Source organism: Echiichthys vipera (assembly GCF_963691815.1).
Source record: "Echiichthys vipera genome assembly, chromosome: 1".
NCBI lineage: Eukaryota > Metazoa > Chordata > Actinopteri > Perciformes > Trachinidae > Echiichthys > Echiichthys vipera.
In genome coordinates, this window is record NC_139826.1 from 20,688,475 (window position 1) to 20,709,747 (window position 21,273).

A 21,273-nucleotide genomic window follows, 5' to 3' on the forward strand; every position below is an offset into this window, starting at 1 on the left:
CAGGGCTTGAGTTACATTAGGAAACAGTCAGAGCTCCCTCTATGGGGCAGTATCTTTAAAGGGGCACGCTAGATTACTTGTGTCAGCATTTCAGCTGAACACTGGCACCGTGTTGACACGCAGCAGATGAATATTAAACTTTGAGAAACAAAGATGCGCTCGAAGCAAAACCCTGCATAAAAAAAATTCATATGCACACACACAAACACACAGACGTTCACACAATCTTGAGCATCCCTCCCAGCAGGCACAGTCACACTCAGGCAGATAATTCAGTGTCACAGGGAGCCTTGTTTCTGACCCCCTGGCCCCCTCCAGACAGAGGAAGCAGCTGGACAGGGACCCACGGCTGCCTGGAACTCACTTCCCCTGGGGAGCTCTAAGGAGAAGAGTCCCTCTCTGCCTTGGAGAATGACCAGCTGAGCTTCCACAGCTCAGTATGTGAATGTGCTGTTATGTCTCTGTGTCCAAGAAGGTCTGAGTAGGCCTTATAAATGGGCAGCAGTGCAGGGCTTTTTGTGAGAGTCAGCAGGCTGATCAAAAATATGTCACAGCCAGCTTGATTTTTCCCCCTGGTAAGATCTCTATAAAGTTTATTTCACTTAATCAGTATGCTTGGCTCTAGTCTCTTTTGCGACAGAGAACAGGGTTTTTCCTGTGTGTGCATGTTTGAATTCTGTCTGCTGTTCAGAGGTGCGAATTACAGACTGCATTTTAGCTTCAGTTTATGGATTTAATTGTTTTGGCTACGGATCAAAAATGTACAGCTACAGTAATGCTGTCTTTCCTCCACACTACTACAACATTACTCCCCCTGTGAAGTCTTTGTAACTGGCTCCTGTAAATTTCTGTTATAAACCTTGTTAAACGTTTATATGACCAAGAAGTCAGGCAGAAATCTAAAGTAGCTGCGTTTACCAATTTTCTTTCAGTCATTTACCCCAATAAGAGAAACCACATTTACATGGCGTTTGGTTACTACAGTAAGCACACACACACACACACACACACACACACACACACACACACACACACACACACACACACACACACACACACACACACACACACACACACACACACACACACACACACACACACACACACACACACACACACACACACACACACACACACACACACACACACACACACACACACACACACACACACACACAGTGGTGAGTGAGGCTCTTACTAAGTGCTTATTAATATTGTATGGTTAAATGGGAAATGTTAACATTTTTTCAATTGCCATGGTGGCCTAATGAAATATTGAACAATAAGAGAGCTTTTGTTTTACCATAATACTAAGAAAGGGTAAACATGAAATTAATAACATCTTTCTTAAGGACATAAGACATGTCTTTCCTGAGGTCATAGTTTATAGATTTAGACAGATATCCCTGTTTAAAGCACATGTACAACTGTCATGCAAATATCTGCTTCAGGTGATTTTCCAAACCAATTAAACAGTTATAAATTCAAGTACCCATCCCTGTAGCATATACTGTATGTATTGTTAGGTATGAATTCATCTTCACTATATTGATTTAAAACTTTATTATCTGTCTTATTACTGAATGAGCAAGATCCCCAATATAAACCTTGTGCATCTCATCTTTGCCACTGGCCACTCTCTGCCATTAGCAGTTCCACAGAGACACACAGCTTTACTCTCTGCTCACGCAATGCTGTTCCTATAGTGCTGCACAGCTACTGCCAACACACTGTAAGCCCCAGATGACAAGACCTTGTCAGTTACAAAACAGAAAAGATAGTCTAAAGATGAAGTATGTATGACTGCATGGTGTTTTACCCTTTAAAATACAGGCTCTGAGTCTGATTATTATCATCAGCATCATTAAAAAAACAAACATTTTAAAATAAATTTTAAATAAATATCAGTTTTATTCAAAAAATTATTTTACAACAATGTACGATACAAAGAGAATGAGTCACTCTGAGTCACTCTGAGTTTTAATGATCCGTCTGGTCGGGCTTTCACTGAGGGTCCCAACACTATGCGGTGGCCAGAGCTGTATAGGACAAAGGTTACAGAAAAACAACAATGGGTTAAAAGAGAGATATGCCTCACATTATAACAAAATAAAGGATTCCCAACTATTACGTACAACACTTTATCTCACTTCTTGGACACATTTGCCAATATGGCTTTTAACGATGTGTTTGACTTCATAGAAGATCTTGTTATTTCGTCAGCTGTCGTAATAGGGCCTCCAGTGGAGTGCCGCTGTCCAATCAGATGGACAGAAGGTTGGCTGACCTGTTTCCAGGGTTGTGGTTGCTATGACATCCCCTGACATGACAACACAGCAGAATGGAAAGCTAGACAATATGTTGTCCAGGCTTTGGTCAATCAGACACACTTGCTTTGAACTTCCAACTGACTCACGTCTCTGAATTGTGCTTAAAAATGGCTGAACTGGACTAATTAAAACCAAATGAGGGAAAAAAAAGGAGGTCAACACCTTACACTATCAGAACCCGTACATGTGAGATTTAATTTGAAACTATTTTCATCATGGGGCAAAAGAACATTTCTTTTTTTTTTTTTTTTTAAACATGACAACATACAGTACACCTCATCTGTACCTTCACGCAAACACGCCCTCGGATGAGGGCATAGGGAATTGGGCCATAGCTCCTTGAGTCAGTGGAATTCTTGAGGTTATCCCCTTCCAGCCATACATGGCCTTTTGGAACCTTAAAACATCACCACACACGGGGAAAAGGGCAAAGAAAGGATTAACATGTAGACTTTTTAACTCCACAGCAAAGGAATCAGATAAGAAAATCTCGGAAATTGAAGCAACACTTAATTTTAACATGTAAAAAAGAGTTGATCTATTATGTAGTGAGACTCTACCTTAACCCCACCCCCTACCCCCAACGAGTCGCCTCAGCCGTCCCTCCCTCCTCAGCCTATCTTAACGTCAACCTGCCTGTCCCTCTTTAACCCCGAACCGTCTTAGGAGAGGGGTCATGGGTAACGGGCAGGGTCAGGAGGATTTAGAAGAACTTCAAACGGGGTCATTAGGCTGTTGGCTGAAATCTGCGCCCCTGTTACCCAGGGAGGGCAAAGCAAGAGAGGGGCCTGAGATAGCTGGGCAGAGAGAGAGAGACAGACAGAGAGAGAGAGACAGACAGAAAGGGAGATAGAGAGGGCTAAGCCGCGGCTAGCAGCAGTGTCCAAGGGTCTCCACCGCGGTCCGACCTGCCAGTGGGGCAGTCATCCAAGCGGGCTCTAATTCACAGTGACACCAATTATGATTAATCTCATCACTTTAGGAGAGTAGGCTTGTCAAGGCCCTAATTAAGTGCGCTGTCCCCCCTATATGTGCAGACAGGATCAACAACACATTATATTGTCATAATGGGCATCACAATCCACGAGTCTATTTTTGTGTTGCCTAACTTTTTAACGGCAAAAGTCTTCTGGAGGAAAAGAGAATAACATGAATAAAGAAACAGAATATTATCCACGCGGTGGTGACGTCACGTCTTCGCCTCTGCTTGGATTTCTTAGTCCCGTCACCCTGCTCTCTGATTAGAGTCTTCGGTCCTACTGTGGGATGCTGCGTTTTGTTTCATATTCGATAATTGAGACAGATGATGTGGCATAATCACAAGCCAGTGACATGTTGACCTAACATGAGGTAAACAACTCACTGAATAACGACGACACAAATGAATATCATTAAAGGAGTCATCTGAGAACCATATGTCAGCATGCTGGATTCCCACAATTACACCTCATTAACATGGTAACATATGCTGGCTCCCAAGCACAGGAAAAAGAACCACTACAGTTTTGTCATCTGCCAACCAGAAGCCCCCATTTCTCCTCATCTTCTTCTTTAAAAAAAAAAAAAGTAGCATCATCTTTGTTGTAGAGGTTTGAATAAGAAAATTCAAGTGACTGTCCAGAATTTGGTCTCACACACACACACACACACACACACACACACACACACACACACACACACACACACACACACACACACACACACACACACACACACACACACACACACACACACACACACACACACACACACACACACACACACACACACACACACACACACACACACACACACACACACACACACACACACACACACACACACACACACACACACACACACACACACACACACACACACACACACACACACACACACACACACACACACACACACACACACACACACACAATTACCTAGACATTACCTGGCAGAGCTGTGTGTGAGAACACAGATGTCCGAATCAGTTGGACAATAATGATGTTCATGCGGCTCGCACGAAACCGGAAGAAAACAAACATTTGAGGGTGAAGAAGAAAGCTGATTTACTCAAAGATGGCAAAAAAATGTCTAACAAGAGAGAGAATGACATTTGGGAACTTCTGTCGGCTAGGGCCGCTGACGAAATCGTCAGAAAAATTCAAGGAACCACAACAGACTCTATGGTTTATGACCAAATTATGACCCAGCAGCATGATGTATGAGAAAACGGCTTTAATTTCTTGAAAGGGAGGAAGGTTGTGTCTAGATGGTAAGCCAAGATTTGCGAAACTAGTGTGAGAAGGTTAAGGTTAGTATAGGTGGTTGGGAAGTGAGTTTTGCGAGAGTTCTTACGAGTTTTCACAAATCTAGGGTAACTTTCTAGACACGACCAGGGAGGGAGCTTCACATAGGCACCCTTAACATCACATCCGACCGACAACAGCCAAAGTAAGAATTGATGATTTCTCAAATGAGAGAAACCCAAGCCTGAGTAAAGACAAAAGTACTTCAAAGATCAACTCAGCAGTATTTCAGAGAAGTGAGAAAGTAAAGAGGTCTGAAACTTGACCTACTGATCTGCAGCGAGCATGAGGATAAAAGCTTATGCATATCAACTTGCAAGCCGCAGGTGTGTGAACAAGGAAAAAAAAAAAAAAAAAAAAAAAAAAAGAGTAAGTCAAAGGTGAAGCTCTGAATTAAAACTATGTTTATTCAAAGGGGGCGGTGTACTTGACTCTGCTTTTCAAAGACAACTGCTGTTTTAAGCACCTGTAAACAGACACAAGTGTGTTTCAGAAGCTTCTCTGCAGACAGGGTGGTGTGGAAGTCATTTTTCGGTGTACCGCATAAACAGTACAAACATGTGGTTTTGACAGTGGAACAGATAAAATGCCCTCAACAGATGTTTCCAACCATAAAGATTTTCAAAGATCAGGGCAGTCCCAAAACAGAGTTATAGTATTAAGATGCAGAATCGCTTTGATTGGCTCTGCCAGCCGCTCTGGTGTGATGGATGGCAAGATTGCACCTGTTCTGTGGTTGTATGCTTGGTCTTGGAGAGGCATTGTGTACCTGTCAGAGACGTGTCGAGAGGCACTGAAACTGGAGCCCTCCTCACTGTGGAGGTGTGTTGTTTAACAACCACACCATTACAGTGCTCATTACTTTAACATGATTGAGGTGGTGAATTATGTTCAGCTTAAATACATACAGGCTTACAGAGTTCATCTTTCACCATATTACTCTGTCTAGATTTACTGCAAAGAACAGAAAGTATGGAGACATTTCAACTCTGTCTCTGTCACCCTATCGATCCCTCTCTTTGCGAAAATATTAGGAATCAAGTGTCATTGTTTTGACATAATAGCTCAGACACAGAAATGATTCCTAAAAGGTGACAGGGCAATTAGTCTGTTGTTGGCTCTCTGAGGGTGGAGAGGACCTGCCTGCCTGTCAGAACAAAAAAGGAGGTGTTGACAGGGTCTAACACCGCCTCCCAAAATTCATCTTTACAGGTCCACCCATAATGCCTCACACCATCCTTATAGTCACACACAAACACATACATCCTCTAGGGAAAAAAAGTCCCAGAGGGAGCCTAAACATTTATGTTAACGGCGGGTATTTTCTCAGTTAGCTCAAATGCTGTCACACAAAGCCGGTGATTATGTCTGGGAAAGCATGTATCAGACTGCATGATATATAAAAAATGCTTAGTGACAATCGGCTTTGTGAGGACTAGCCCAGGGTTATTTCAAGTTTCTAGCATGACAACTGTACCCGTCAAGAGTAACAAAGTATTCACATCAATTCACATGCAAAATTTCCTTTTTTTCCTTTTTTCTCCAAGATGCAAGCAACATAAATCAAGACACGGGGTCACTTGATTGTGCCTATACATTCGGAGAAATTGGGGGGGGGGGGGGGGGGGGGGAATTGTCAATACAACAGACAATAAATGCTCTCATTCATTTGATCTATCCGTCTCGCTATTCCTGCTGCATAATGAGCCCAACTCCTATCATCCACCAGATACTGAAGAATATCCAGGTCCACGTTGTGAACAGTTTCCCGTCGTTATGTTGGAGGTTTATTAATATCACATTCAGCCCTGTGTTACTTTACTTAATTTAAAAAAAAAGTATCAGATAAAATAAATATGAAACATTTGAAACACAGAGTAAGGAATTAATACTTTTTCATATTAGGCAGTTTTACATAGCATGTATAAAACCACAGCAGTGCAGAAACAAAAACTGTTTGAAGTGGCAACGGCATACAGACATACTGTACATGTGCATTGGGTTGGTCAACACATCTATTTATTAATTTACTTGAATTAGCCTAGAGCAAGTGTTTCAATTGTTTAATTAAGGACCAGTTCCAGCCCTGGTCTATGGTTAAAGAAATAATGCATAAATGTGTTTGGAATATCATGTTTCCTTTTTTAATTAAAAAGTTACATTAGAAACTCCTGTTTGACACAGGCAACTGAGTTTATGAGAACAATCCTCCCTTTAAAGTCAGTTCTAGCAACCATGATTTGTGAATACCTAACACAAACACTAAAGCACATGCATAATGAGTGTGAAGCAGATCACCATAATCTTGGGTTGAATTAATTGTATATACATATTAATGTACAAACAGCTTTGAAGATTTACAAAATGGCCTGAAACATACTACATGCCATCAAGATATTGTCATTTATTGACTGGTTAAGGTGCTGCTAAATATAAGTGAATGAAAGTCGATAACCTTTATCCTAAATGCGATGGACAAACCAAAAATACAATAGTTGTCCACCTAGTGGAAAGTTTAAAAGTGACTCAAACTGAAGTAGTGAAACTGAAACATCTGTCACTACATCCTAGAATCACGAATCACAATGATCTCACCTATTACAAGTTCAGTCCTCTGCATGTGGGGGTGAAGCTAGTACAAGAGGAAACCTCTTTATTTCCTATTTCATTTGTTGAATGACACTTACAGGCTTGGCCTTACGCTATGTTTTGCTGAACTCATTCAACAGCCTGCCCATAGTCTATAAAACACACAATAAATTCAAAAACATGCAACCTTTGGTTTACACACACACACACACACACACACACACACACACACACACACACACACACACACACACACACACACACACACACACACACACACACACACACACACACACACACACACACACACACACACACACACACACACACACACACACACACACACACACACACACACACACACACACACACACACACACACACACACACACCACCCATCAGTCTGTCCATTCGGCTGGCACTAACTCTAACAGGCTTCAGAGAGATTGCAGGCCTGAGCTGTGGGCGTTGGGGAGAGTAGTAATAGAAAAGCAATGACAGTGGTTTCAGCAGCAGAACCCCTGCTCACTCTCTGGTTTTATCACTGTTCTGAGGAAATATAGGTGTTGTCAAAAGCTGATATTTTGACCAATGACACAAAATGGATGTGTGCGGCCTAAAATGTAAACAACTATGATAGCCTATGGACTGCAGTACATACACAAACAAAGAAAACCAAAGACAAACTGAGAGACAGTTTTGCATTATGCATACAGATTCTTGTCATTTTAAAGTGAAGCAAACTATCAAGTATTTGGTTGTAAATGGATTCTTCATTCATTCTCTATTTTACTGTTACTTTTTTCTTCTGAAGAGACTGTAAAACTACTACCTGGAACCTTCCTTGGTAAAGCAGGTAATCACAGGATGTATAGGAAAAGCAACTGGAACTGATGATGCTTTCAGCTAAAAATATGGGTTTGTGTGAAGTAAACATACTCACATATGTGTGGGCCTTGAACAGATCTGATGGGGAACTTGTGCAGACCTTGTCACCCTCCAGTCCAATTACTCTTTTACAAATGTTCATATTTGGGTCAAATGGACTCTTTGCAATTATTATATCACCCCTGAAAAGAGAAACATGAACACACTCACTTTAATAATTCATAGAAAATGCCAAAATGTCTTGATTTATCTTTGACATATCTGTAGGAAATTGCTGCCATCCTTTCCTACACTCCTTTGAGAAACAAACAAAAAAGGCGGAAAAAACTGATCCAAAGAAATCATTCAAAATTACAAGGCTGGCCAATATGATGATATATATCATAACTCTATTATTGTATTTTTCTATATCGTCTCTATCAAAATGTCAAAGAAACAGTGGCCGAATTGCGCTACAACAATATTTATGTCATGATGACGCTTTACCTTTTGATCTGTGTACGTTATGTTTATTCTGCTTATGTTCTTAATAAAATGAGAAAATACTCAGTACTTTACATTTGTCTAGTATTTAATTTACACAGGAGTATACAAAATTAGGCTTTACCGTGTGGTCATTTTATTTAGTCACTGAATTACCAGAAATCATCCTATTTTGTGATGCACATCATTATCAAGATATGATCAGGATAGAAGATTTTGGCCATATCATCCAGCCCTTTTGGTAAATGTGTCTTCTTTTTTTTGCCTGCTGCATGCCAGTCCACTGACTGGAACTCACTTTTGTATTTTGCAAAGCTGACGACTCATCCGTTCAGAGAAGACAATATCCTGGTTGACAATGGTGGGCTCCATGGATGGACCAGAACACTGAAACAAAACATTAAAAAAACAAAAAAACAAAACAAATATTCATTGTGCATAGATTAATCAACATACACACATATACAGTACATTAGAAAATCTATCGGTATATATCAATCATTAATTCTGTAATCTAAATAATACAAACCACCACAAATTCTCCAATGTATTCGAAGGCACAATGTGCAATGCAGCCATACTGGACTGTGTAGCCCACAAACCCCAAGGCCTTCCCCAGCACGCTGCGGAACATCTCCACCTACAGAACAAAAAACAATGATAGGTTATGGCCCAGTGTCAGTGTGCAGTTATCATATGCTCTATACATGCAGTGGTAAGGAAAGGATTCAACGTTTGATCCACTTATGGTAGGATTATGTTCTTTACAGGATTTCTAAAAACAAAATCTTTTTGGAGGTTTAATTTCTAAAGGTGTGGACAAGGTTGTCACAGTTGGCCTACTGCTAAGATGGCACATTCCCTGGTGTTTCATTCTCAGTGGCTGAGCGGCCAGTTCACACCAGAAAACTGCCCTGAACTTTGATCCTGTGTAGGATGGACCAATCAACACCTTGGGCTCAGGTGATGGACAAACACAGAGGGTGTGACACATCCAGCCAAGCAGCTCCGGACTGTCTGCAGCTAGTCCCTGATACTGTGCTGCCTTCACTACCACCACAATCATTAGAGCAGTTATCAACTTCTGTCAGCACCATAGAAACACAGACACCCTCAGCACCCCTCCACCCACCCTGCAAACAATGTCACACAAACACACACAAGGACTATCAGTGTGTCTTCTGAGCAAACATCCCAGCCACACTCAGGTTATTGACTTTTACTCAAGCTGCAACCTGTTAGACGGACAGAAGAAAGTAAGTCAATCTTTACACACTGTCGTGCACAGTGTGTGTACACAGGCACACCTGCACACTTACATGCAAATTCACAAAAAGATTGAAACTGTATGCTTTTGAAAAGAATAGACACTGCTTGCCTTAGAGGTTAGTCTGCACTATAAACATTTTTTGCTCATGCCGCAGTCCAGCAAGTCCACCACAGGGTTAAGAAATGTTTTTCTCACTCTCCCTTATTCCTTCCGTCTCTTTCCCTTTTTCTCTCTCCATGTCTTCTCTCCCTCCCAGGGTATTATTAACAAAAGCAAGTAGAGCGGAAACCAAAGCTCCAAATCCTCAGAGCTCTGGGAATGACTTCCCAAAGATGGACACGGATTAGACCCCCAATTTCTCCCTTGCCCCACCACCTCCGCCCCCCCTTTCTCCCCAGGTCCCCAACAGACTGGGTGTCAGGTGGCTCTCCCAGCCCTGCCAAAGGTGTTACCCCTAATCCCATTACCCCCCTCCGCTCTTCTCACACACATATACAAACACACATAATGCTCTCTCATTCATGCCAACTATATTCCACCTATTAAACCCACTATCTATTATTTCATCCCTAGCATGGTTTGTCTCTTTGGCCCATTCACCATCCTCTCTGATCCAAAAAAGACCAACTCCATCCTTTCACCTCCCTGTGTGCTCCTACTGCACTCTTCCCCCGTTCCTGATCATCCCTGGCAACCCTCGGCTTTTCGGTGCCACTGTGAATAACAGCACTAGAGCAGGTGATGGGGGACATATATACGCTCAGCACAGAGCCGAAATTAAGTTCCCCCTTTCCAGTCACATTCTGCGCTGGTCTTTTGCTCTATTCCACAAGAACTATAAACTCAGTCCCCCCACAGCTGGTACAATGACACCTCTGGCCCTATAATTCCTCTGTTGGGAAGCAAGTGGTCTAAAGGTTAATGTGAATCTCTAGGTCTGCACTAAGTTGACATGTTCAGCTCTATTTGTCTTGCCCTTGGCTTCCTCCACCAGCATCTCTGTCGTTGCGGTACTGCAATGCACCCTCAGACATGATCTCACATGTGCTCCTCTTTCTGCTAGGGATCAGGAATCTTTGCTAGCACTCATTCGCAAAGCACAGTGGACAGCCTCCCTTACAGCTGCCCTCATATCTCTGCCCCTCCCAATCCTTCCAGCCTGCATTCATCATAGGTAGGGATTAAGGGACTTTGCATAACAAGATCACACGGCCAGTGACTGATATCAAGAGAGTCCATATGCAGCCGCCTGGTTTTCTGAGGCACCCTCTGTCATTGATAGTGTGTGCTTGTGTGTGTGAGCATGTGGTGTGATGTGGTGTGATTGCGCACAGACAAAAGCATTACCTATATGTTTCATAGAAAGTGTATATATGAGCTGCAGTGACTCCTTTGGGATTCAGAATGAGGTGGACATCCACAGAGACCTCTGATTGGATCTCTATTACCTTTAATTCCCCTGAGCATAGTGTCAGTCAAACCACACTATTTCTTGCCCCTAATACCCAGAGCATGTGTGTGTTGGGGAGCACCAACATTAATTGAATGCTGTATTACAGCTGTAAATTAACACAAAGTCTCTCTGCTAATCCAGGATTACACACCAAACATGTTCATGGGAAAACAAAGAAAGTCTCTGCAGAACCATCTGTGGCCACCGGCCTCCCATGGTCACAGCACAGCGCTACAGTGGGGAAAAGAGGGGAATCCCAAATGAATAGCAGAGGATGGAAACATCTCATTGTGTGTTTAACTCTGTGATCCTCATACTGAGGGAGCCTGTTCACTCAGGGCAGAGCAATCGCAAGTAGTGCACTATACCAACTATGAACATTAAGTGAGCATTTTAAGTTTACAGTCTGAGATACTGCAAAAAATAAAATGTATATTAGGTGTATTTTCCGCCATCCGCATTGACGTGAATAAAAAGGCTTCCTGAACATCATCAAGACAAAAAAATGGAAATAATCTCTCAAAAGTTGATAAGCAGTGGTCAAGTTATTGTTCAAATGTGATGCGTCCTCAGGATGAAAAAAAATGAAATGCGATATTTTCTTATGTCTAATGTAGGAACAGTAAGCAATGAAAATGTAGTGAAGGTGAAGTCAATAACAACATATGGAAATGAATACTTAATCAAACACATTATTGAAGCAATAAGGAAATATTAGAAAAGGAATTACCTCTGCTAGTCTCAAGAGATTTGAACCTGCCACTGGCTGAGTAGTGTTAATTGATAAACATGGCCAGACTATTAGGACCACAAAGAGAATCACAATACAAACAGCACATAAGGACCTTGCAGTGGACTCCTTACACAAGTAAATTAGGAAAACATGGGCTGAGAGAGAGCTGGGCAACAGGGGGGCTAAGAGGCTTACAAGCCCCTTGTCAGATATTCTTTTTCTCCCTGAGGATCGCAGATGGAAGGGAGGCTGGAGGAGCAGGCAGCACCAGAGAGGGGACGAATCCCACCTCTGATGTCTTCCTTTTGGGCAGCAGAAGGCAGAGGAGGGTGGGGCATTAGTCCTGTTGCGCAGAGCTTGATTTGATCTTAATGTGATCTATAAAAAGGAGGAGGTTTGGAAAAAAAGAGAGGGGGGGGGGGGGGGGTGTTGCTTCAACTATCAGTCCAATCAGAGATAATCCTGTTGATTTAGACACAGACACCTGGCTGGATGGAGAGCGACAGATGTAGAAGACCCAGTCACAGAGTACTATGTCTGGCCCCCATCTCTTCTAGGTCTGCCTTTTATCAGAGGCTTAATTGAAGCAACTGATCTCCATATTGCTCTTTTCATTGTTGCTAATGACAACATAGCCGTGAAACAGCTGAGCGAGGTTACTATTTGAGGAGCTGAGGGTTTAAACCTACAATCAATGGGTCAGCCAGAGCAAATAATAGCCAAGTGATATGAATACAACTGCTATGAATTGAAAGGAAGTGTGGGTTGACAGAGTCCCCAGCCAATTACATAGAATGGAAAAATCAGCCACTAAGCCTTATTGTATTGACCCAAAAGCGAATGCGTGGTGCCGGCCTGGTGCTGAGAGAATTGAGAGATCTTATCTGGTATTGTATCAGATTCACAAAGGAGTTTGTGTTTTGCACTCGCCAGCTTAGACAAAGCCTGATATATTTTAACACAAGTTAATGACAGACAGCTTAACCTAAAGGCAAATCTATGATTTTTAATAATGTGATTTCCTTTCACTCTAAATGAAATAGATGTTGTCATTGTCTCTATTTCTCTATCCTACAAGTCAGGCTAAATATGGCTTGCTATATTTCAAATCTAAATAAAGCTATTCAAAATATGGGCTGTTGAATAAATGGAGAAAGTCCGATCCTTTGACAACATAAGCTGCATACAAAACCCATCCTTTGCTTATTGTGCTTGTGCCCTTAGAATATTACTTTACTTTCAATGCTAACAAAATAAATATGATACGTGTTGATGATAATCTTGCATCCTCCGGACATAAGAAGTGTACTGCTTCTCGCAGTTCCACACTGATGGCAGAATTACACTGAAGAAAACAAAACAATCTGACCAGGAAAGGTCTGACATGTTATGACTGCAGCCATTATATAGCTCAATCAGATAGAGACTGATAAAAAAGACTGCAGAAAAACAAAAACATGCACAGATGACACATGGAAAAAGGCAGAAATTATGTTATTTTTGTACAATCAGGCTGCTGTATTTACACCACCACCATGTGACATACAAATTGGGATTTGAGACAATTGAAAATTAGGTGACTGTGCAGAGAGGATGTGGGGAAAGTTTCCACAGCAATGTACTCCTACATCCTGCACATTGCATTCCTGAAGCTGGCTCTCCTCCGTCTGAGATGCAGGTCAGACAGCGCATCTTATTTGTCTCATATAGGCTTTCCACAATGCCCAGTGTTGTCAGTCATGATATATTCCCTTGGTCTCCTGTCAGAACATATAAATCTCAACAGTGCTGTCAAAACAGCAGTACTGCCTCTGCTGAGAGCATTTGTAAAGTGAGCAGTTGGGCTATTGCCTCCTCTGGAGCCTTACAGTATCCTGTGAACTTTTGCTGCCTCTGGCCTCTCTCTGCCACACAAAGCTTTTTTACAGCTGTCTTAAGGATTACACTGATCACTCAACCGTCAGCCAGTATTAATGGTGGACATTATAACTGAAATATGAGAAAGAGATTTCCTTCATCAGGTGGCCATTCTCCTAGTGGACATTTTGACTTGTCATATAAGGAAAAGCACAGGTTTTTCTGGTAACATTAATAATGGCTCTGTACTATTCATTTGTCCCATGACAGTGTGAAAGTATTCTGGTTTACCAGATTTAAACAGATTATATTTCAAGGACACCGTCTGCTTAACTCTGCCCGAGATGACTGTGATTGATTCCCAGAAATACAAATAAGCCAGAGCATTTTTTCCCCCTATTCCAGCGCTGGAGTATGGTCTGGCAATGCAAGACTAGTGTGACTTGGGTCACAAGGTAAAAACAACCCCTGTTATCCCTGTCATGGCTAGTAGAGATGCTGGTGCTCACCAAGTCTATCCACAGTTATCCTTGAGCTGCAGCAGCTTCCCACTGTATGCTTGGAGTCTCTGAGCTTTCCTCACCTTTACACCTGCTGAGTTCTCCAAACTGAATGTGACTGGGGAAGCAAATGGATCCCCATTGACATGTACTGTCAACTTAAAAATAAATACAGTGTATATAACCACAAATAATACACATAGCAATTTACTTAGAGCTGTTACCAGGTGCACAGGCACAAAGCCTTGTCCACTTAAGGCAGTATTTTTAAATGACAGCTAGCTAGAAATTCATCCGTATAAGCTAGCAAGCAAGCTAACATTAGCTAAAAAGTCCTACTCCGGATCAACCACCAACCTTAGGTCCATCTCCAGGCTGCCACAGTAAAACGTATAATGGAAACATGGCATGTGTGTACGTTAACGTTAGCTAATGTTGCAAACTGTTGGTTGTAGGGTAAGGTGTTTTTATAAGAAAAAACGTCACATTGGTGGCCAGGCAAATGCGGCAATTTGCCGTCTTGTCCATGTGAAACCGAGGCATAATTTTCCTCTTTTCCCACAAGCTGGCTTTCTGGGATAGGCGTAAACGTGACGTGAAGAGAAACACAACGTGTGATGTAAGACATATGGATCGGAAGTCACCGTCCCAGTGATCTGAGAAATTATAACTTTTTCTACGGTGATGGTCAGCTTCTCACCGATTTAGTAGGCTTTTCAGTTACTCATCTCTACGGTCAATATTTTGCTGTTGCGGCTGAAGTGATGACTTGCTGTTTATGGTTCCTGTGATCAGCTGTTTCCTGCTTTTAAAACTCCTGGCTTTGGCTCGCACAACAGTTCACATCATCGACAGCTCCGCCCAACATGGACATCGAGCCGCATGTGTAGGGTCCGAGCCGGCACATTAGGGGGCTAAATCAGGCCGCCAATTTGCCACGATCTATCTAAATATGCAGACCAGGCTGGCAAAAAGGCAGCCAAATTGCCTACTTGCTGTCCAGTGTAAAAACACCTGGAGTTAAAAAGAGGTAAGGAACTCTTATTTGTCTAGAGTCCTTACATAGAAATCAGTCCACAGGCTGTCATAGGGGAGGTACACATGATGCATCTGTCACCTCTACCTACTTTAAGTTGAACTTTCTTTGACACAGGGTATGCCTGAAAACCAGGCGCTTGCGCACCATGCCGCTGTCTCTCTAACATTTGAGCATGGCTTCCTCACGTTTGCGCAGCAATGGATTTGAGGGGGCAAAAACGTGAAATGTGTTATAGGCCCATAGGCAACTGACAATATCACATTACAACCTGTTTGCCCATTGGCAATAAAAAAATATTAATACATGTAAAAGTATATTTGCATAGTAATTTGGGTGCAAAGTCGGTGCACAATCCACATAAAAAAAGATCTATTTTCACTTCAGCTCAAACATTCCCTACATCAGCCGCCATATCGGTAATCAGTCAATGTTCAGTATCGTCTCAAAGTTCCCCTACCTTAATAGTGGGGTGGATTAGCTGAACAATCGTTAATTTTGTGATAAAAACATCAAATTTGGTACACTCATTGCTGAATATATGTTTAATGAAAATGGATATTGGGCCATCACAATATTTTCTTCTGATGGCTGTGGTGGCCGTCCTTGTGAATGCCTCTATGTTTAGTTTTTTATTACAATTTTAAACATAACGTTACTTATCTGATCAGTCTTTATAGTTTTGTTTGAGTAAATATGTCAGTGGCGTTTTGATCGTTGCTTGTTTTCAAGGTAAACTGAGCGAGTTGCTCTTCCTACTAATATCTCTCTCTAATTCATTTTCTAAATCAATCTATCTGTCTTTGAAACCCGATTGTGTAAAAAGGTCTGCGTAGAATTTTATTCACCACTTTAAAAAAAACGTTGTCATGCTGTGTGGTAAAATAAATTAAAGCCATCCGTGAGGAACTCAGAGTTGACCCGCTGCTCCTTTGCGTTGAAAGGAGCCAGTTGAGGTGGTTCGGTCATCTAGTAAGGATGCCCCCTGAGCGCCTCCCTAGGGAGGTGTTCCAGGCACGTCCAGCTGGGAGGAGGCCTTGGGGAAGACCCAGGACCAGGTGAAGAGATTATATCTCCACACTGGCCTGGGAACGCCTCGGGATCCCCCAGTTAGAGCTGGTTAATGTGGCCCAGGAGAGGGAAGTTTGGGGTCCCCTGCTAGAGCTGCTGCCCCCACGACCCGACCCCGGATAAGCGGTTGAAGATGAGTGAGTGAGTCAGTGTTTTCATCATTTGCAGTCACTACGGCAACCGCAGAGGCACTCAGCTGAAAGTCACCAGTTAACAGGGTCACTCATTAAACCAAAACACTGGCAAGTTAGTCTGCTTTAAGTTTGATTCTGAAGTTATCATGAATTTTGCGGTTATCATGAATTTTGCGGTTTTCACTGCTACAATGTGGCTTCTGTGGCTGCTGCAACCACATAAAAGTCTACGGTTCTGGGCTATTTTCATCATCATTATGTTTATTTTTTATTAGACGGCACATAGATCAGGGGCTATATCCCCGAATGCCCAGGAATAACGACATGCCTGATGGACAGTCCACTGCCCTGCTTGTCCCAGGAAGCAAATGCTAGCTAGCTCATTTGCCAGCTAGCTTGATGGCTAGTCGGAATGTGGTGGGGCAGGAAAAAATAACTGAAGGAGTGTCTAACTGGATTTTTATTAATTTAGTATGTGTATTAACATTTTTAAATTTATATTGGTGTATTTTTAAATATTTTAAGAAAGCATTAAAATATTTTTAGTAATTTTAACAAAGACAATGACTGCTATGGCCACTTGGGGGCAAATTTGCGATGGCCTGATATACAGATTTGTTGAAACATATCTACCTACAAATCCACCAAATTTTGTGCTTCGATCACAAAATACAGAATTCTTGTGATTTTTGAGCTAATCCGCCCCACAGGGGATGCACATTTTTGGGGGGTGGTACCCATGCATTTAGCCTCGTTGCTCATTCCATGAATGCACGATCCTTACATGCTGTAGCTCATTGTAAAGGTGGCTGATCAGGCTTTTATACAATACAAATAGTTGGTATAATTAAAAAGGGCAGTTTTTATTCTTCATTAATTTATTTGCAAAACAAATGGCTGGCACGGCCACTAGGGGGCGCTTTCGAGGTGGTCCAATATCCAGATTTGTTTGAAACATATTCACCAAATCATCCACCAAATTTCATGCTTTAGTCACAAAGTGAACAATTAGTGCAAAATACTGAGCTAATCCGCCCCACTGTAAGGCAATAACGGTATTATACAGTTAAGCATTTTAGTGTAAGGCTGATTGCTTCTTAATGAACATAATATCTCTTAATTCTATGTTCTCTTCATTTACATATCGATAATCATATCGTTAAGTGATGTTCTCTGTATCCTCGCCCCTAGAATACAATCAATCTAGAATAGAATAGAATAATGTACTGACAGTTTGTTCAACTGTTATGTGACACGTTAACAAACTGTTTTAACTGTAGTTATTTCTATTGTCTGCTAAACAAGAGGTGGACTGAATCAGTGTGGCTGTATCTGCCAAACAATATTCGGGTTCTGTAATGTTATGCAATGAACCAACGAGGTCATAGAGGCACAAAGCCACGCGTTAGGTGACTTTTATAGGCACTAGATAGCTGCTGGCCATCGCCAAAAACACATGCAACCACATTTATGTAAACAGGATTAAAAAATACAAGGAGTGACTTCAGCTTTACTCACCTAACTTACCGACTTAGTGATTCAATGCTCCGACCATGCAACACAACAAATTGAAATTAACTTTGACAGTTTGCACACGAAGCCCCGTAACAATCGCTGCCCTCATTGGTCGACCATCACCAAAGTCGTCTTTGATTGGACAACACGCTCCAAAACATTGACAGGCGTCACCACGTTACAAGCAATATGGCAGCCCCCGTGAGCAGTGTGGGAAACCCATCGGGTGAACGTTCACCGTTCAATAGTACGAGTTTTCAGAAGAAAACGAGGAGCAAGTTAATCTCCATACCTGGCACCAGACCTTCGGTTCAAAATGGACAACTCTTAGTTTCCACCGGTGTCACGTCACTCGACTATCTGCTCGGTTAGTCTGCTGTTAACAGTTAGCTACACATGCTAACTGGGTTTCTCAATGTAACGTCACTGTAGCTAGACACACATAAGTTAGGTACTAATTAACAGTGTAATTAATTTCTTAAAGAAGAAATGTATGATTAACACAGACTGTGGAGTTCCGTCATTGTCAGGACAGTACAACCTGTACTAAACATGTGAAAGTCAGCGTCAGCAATTTGTATTTAACGTTACTATGCAGATTGCAGCGATTTTGTTGGAACAATTTGATTGAGCAGGTGATAAAGCTGCATTGGCTCTAATAAACCTATGGCATGTATGAGGAGTTGTCTATGTAAATGCAACAATATACTGTTAGTGTGGTGTCCGAAAATATTTTTACGAGAATATCACTTTCTGGTTCTTTCTAACCCATGGAAAACTATGTTCTTAAGGAGAGAATATATTGGCTTTTTTTTTAAAATGGGATGAAACCATTCTTCATCACTGTTTAAATTCTATTCTATTCAGACAATGTTTTGTGTTGTGTCAAGTTTACTAGTGGTCTTACATTTCTTAGACTGTTAAAACAAAACACATTAGGAAAAGCACAGGTGTATGTAACAAAATTGTTCTCATAATCCCAGTTTTCTGGGACACTTGAAAATAATTTAGCCATCATTACTTTTATAAGTGACAAGTCAGGTCAAAATGCCTGCTTTGAAAGAGTCCTGTTTTCTTTCTAAAGATGAATACACAGCTGTGGAAGGGAGAGTGAAGGGAGCAGCAATTGGCCAATAGGTAGTCTGACTCACTGGCTTTAGGCTTTTGGGAAATTGGCCGGCAGTTCTTCTCCCCTATCTCTGCTAGGGCTCTGCGGCTGCATCCGGGTCTTGGCACCAATCAAGACAATTGTTTAATTAGTTTAATGAAATACAAATAAGCCAGAATGTTTTCCCTCTCCCCGAATGTTAAGTGCACACACTGGAGATAAGTCTGGCTATTTGAGACTAGCCAAAAGGTAGGCTCCATGTGGTTCACAATGATTCAAAATAAGGCTGTCTCTGTCATATGTAACTGATATTATTATTATTTTTTGTCTTAAACAGGTGGCGGGTTAGCAGTTGGAACAGTACTTCTCATAGGTAAGCCTCTCACTTGAAAATTTGAACAATGATTTAAAGGTCCCATTAAATGGAATGATAACTTCCTAAATGTGATGTATTTCATAAGACAATGAGGAATGAATCCTAAGTTCAATCACTTATGGAGACAAAGATATCATGATTGGACAGCCTAAAAGGCAGGATTGTTAAAAATTGTGTGATGACTTTATTGGTAAGCGTTTTGTGTTACCCTAACTAACGCAACATGAGGTCCTGACTGAAGATGGGATATTTTCTAAAAAGTAAATATTTCATTGGATACCTAAGAGCATTATATAATATTAGTTACTATAACTATGTGGTAAGTTATCATTTTTTTCTGATCATTTATTAAATTTAAAGCAATTTAACAGTAGTTTGTTTAAGAGTCACTTGTACCGAATGATATACGTCATAATAGTTACAGAGAGTGAGATTGAATGTCACTTCACGGGGTGACTGTGGCTCAGCGGTAGAGTGGCTTGTCATACATTCAAGAGATTGGCAGTTCGATTCCCACCTCCCCCGGACTACATGTGTGTCCTTGAGCAAGACACTGAACCCCGAATTGCTCCCCGTGCTGCGCATGGGTGTGTGAATGTGGTGTGAGTGGTTAGATTAGAGTGAGTGGATACCGAATGATATTAGATGGTATGTAGAGGACCACCGCCACCAGTGTGAATGTCTGTGTGAATGGGAGAATGTGACAAACACTGTGAAAGCTACTTGAGTTTGATGAGTTTATCATAGTTTTCAAAGCAATGTTTTAATCCATGTTCTTTTATTAGTTCTGACTAGAGCCAAGGAAGAAAAGTTGCAAGTAATGAACTACTGTGAAGTTTCCTTTGTTGACGTCAGTGCATTATTGTTCAGAAAGATACAAGTACAACATAAGAAGCTAGGAATATGCATATACAGTGCCCATAGAAAGTCATGATACCTTTTTGAAATACTCACTTTTTTGTTTTACAGCCTGAAATTAGAATACATTAAAAAAAAAAAACATTTTCACAGCGTGATTTACGCATTTCGCAACATTCAAGTTCTGAAAATTAATAAAAAATTAAAAACTAGAATAGCAGGGCTATGAAAATTCTTAGGTATAACCAATCACCTTCCAGATTACACACTAACTTTATTGGCCTCCACCTGACATCACATGTGGTGGCTTTGATTACTTCAGAATAAAATCAGCTGGATTCCTCTCCTAGTAGTACATGGTAACACAAATAATTCACCATGGTTGGAAAGATGCTTTCAAAAGCGCTCCGGTTTAAAGTTGTTTTCTGCAGCAGGAGTTGGGCCTCTTGTACAGCTATATGGCAGGGTGAATGCAAATGTTTATGTGAACCTCCTTCGGCAACATGCTGCAATTGTCTCCCTATCAGCTGCAATTTTCATGCGAGACAGTGCCCCCGTCACACTGCAAAACAGGTTAAGCAGTACTTTGAAGCTAAGCATATTGAAACAATTGAATGGCCAGTCCAGATCTAAACCCCATAGAGGATTCCTGGAAAATCCTTAGCAACAAAGTAATGGCTAAGAAACCCACTACAGTTACCGAACTGTGGAAGAGACTGCAAGAAGAACAGACCAAGATCAAACCAGAGCAGTGTGAGAAACTAGTGATGTGCTGTGGGCACAGATG

The 21,273-nt window shown here is 41.5% G+C and overlaps 2 protein-coding genes across 2 annotated transcripts in view; one reads left to right on the plus strand and one right to left on the minus strand.

The window, feature by feature from the left end:
• Window positions 1–1,898: 1,898 nt before the first annotated feature.
• Window positions 1,899–18,198, minus strand: immp1l (inner mitochondrial membrane peptidase subunit 1). The gene is made up of 6 exons (XM_083940535.1): window positions 18,148–18,198; window positions 9,105–9,215; window positions 8,874–8,962; window positions 8,148–8,274; window positions 2,617–2,727; window positions 1,899–2,039 (listed from the first exon to the last, which is right to left on the minus strand). Exons 2-6 carry the CDS (start codon window positions 9,207–9,209, stop codon window positions 1,959–1,961), a joined length of 513 nt encoding a protein of 170 aa, XP_083796661.1. The 5' UTR covers window positions 9,210–9,215; window positions 18,148–18,198; the 3' UTR covers window positions 1,899–1,958.
• Window positions 18,199–18,333: 135 nt separating this feature from the next.
• The window catches only part of elp4 (elongator acetyltransferase complex subunit 4), a gene marked incomplete at its 5' end in the record, with an annotated part of 57,184 nt that continues 54,244 nt past the window's right edge, over window positions 18,334–21,273 (plus strand). The window contains 2 exons of the mRNA XM_083928552.1: window positions 18,334–18,511; window positions 19,590–19,625. Of these exons, the coding sequence (XP_083784678.1) occupies window positions 18,334–18,511; window positions 19,590–19,625 (214 nt within the window). The remainder of the gene's footprint in view (window positions 18,512–19,589; window positions 19,626–21,273) is intronic.

Coding starts and splice junctions, on each gene's coding strand:
- immp1l (XM_083940535.1), bottom strand. CDS start 9,209: ATGTTCCGCAGCGTGCTGGGGAAGGCCTTGGGGTTTGTGGGCTACACA. Junction 8,963..9,104: donor ACATTGGAGAATTTGTGGTG/GTTTGTATTATT, acceptor GTTTTGTTTCAG/TGTTCTGGTCCATCCATGGA. Junction 2,040..2,616: donor GAGGGCGTGTTTGCGTGAAG/GTACAGATGAGG, acceptor TGTCCTATACAG/CTCTGGCCACCGCATAGTGT.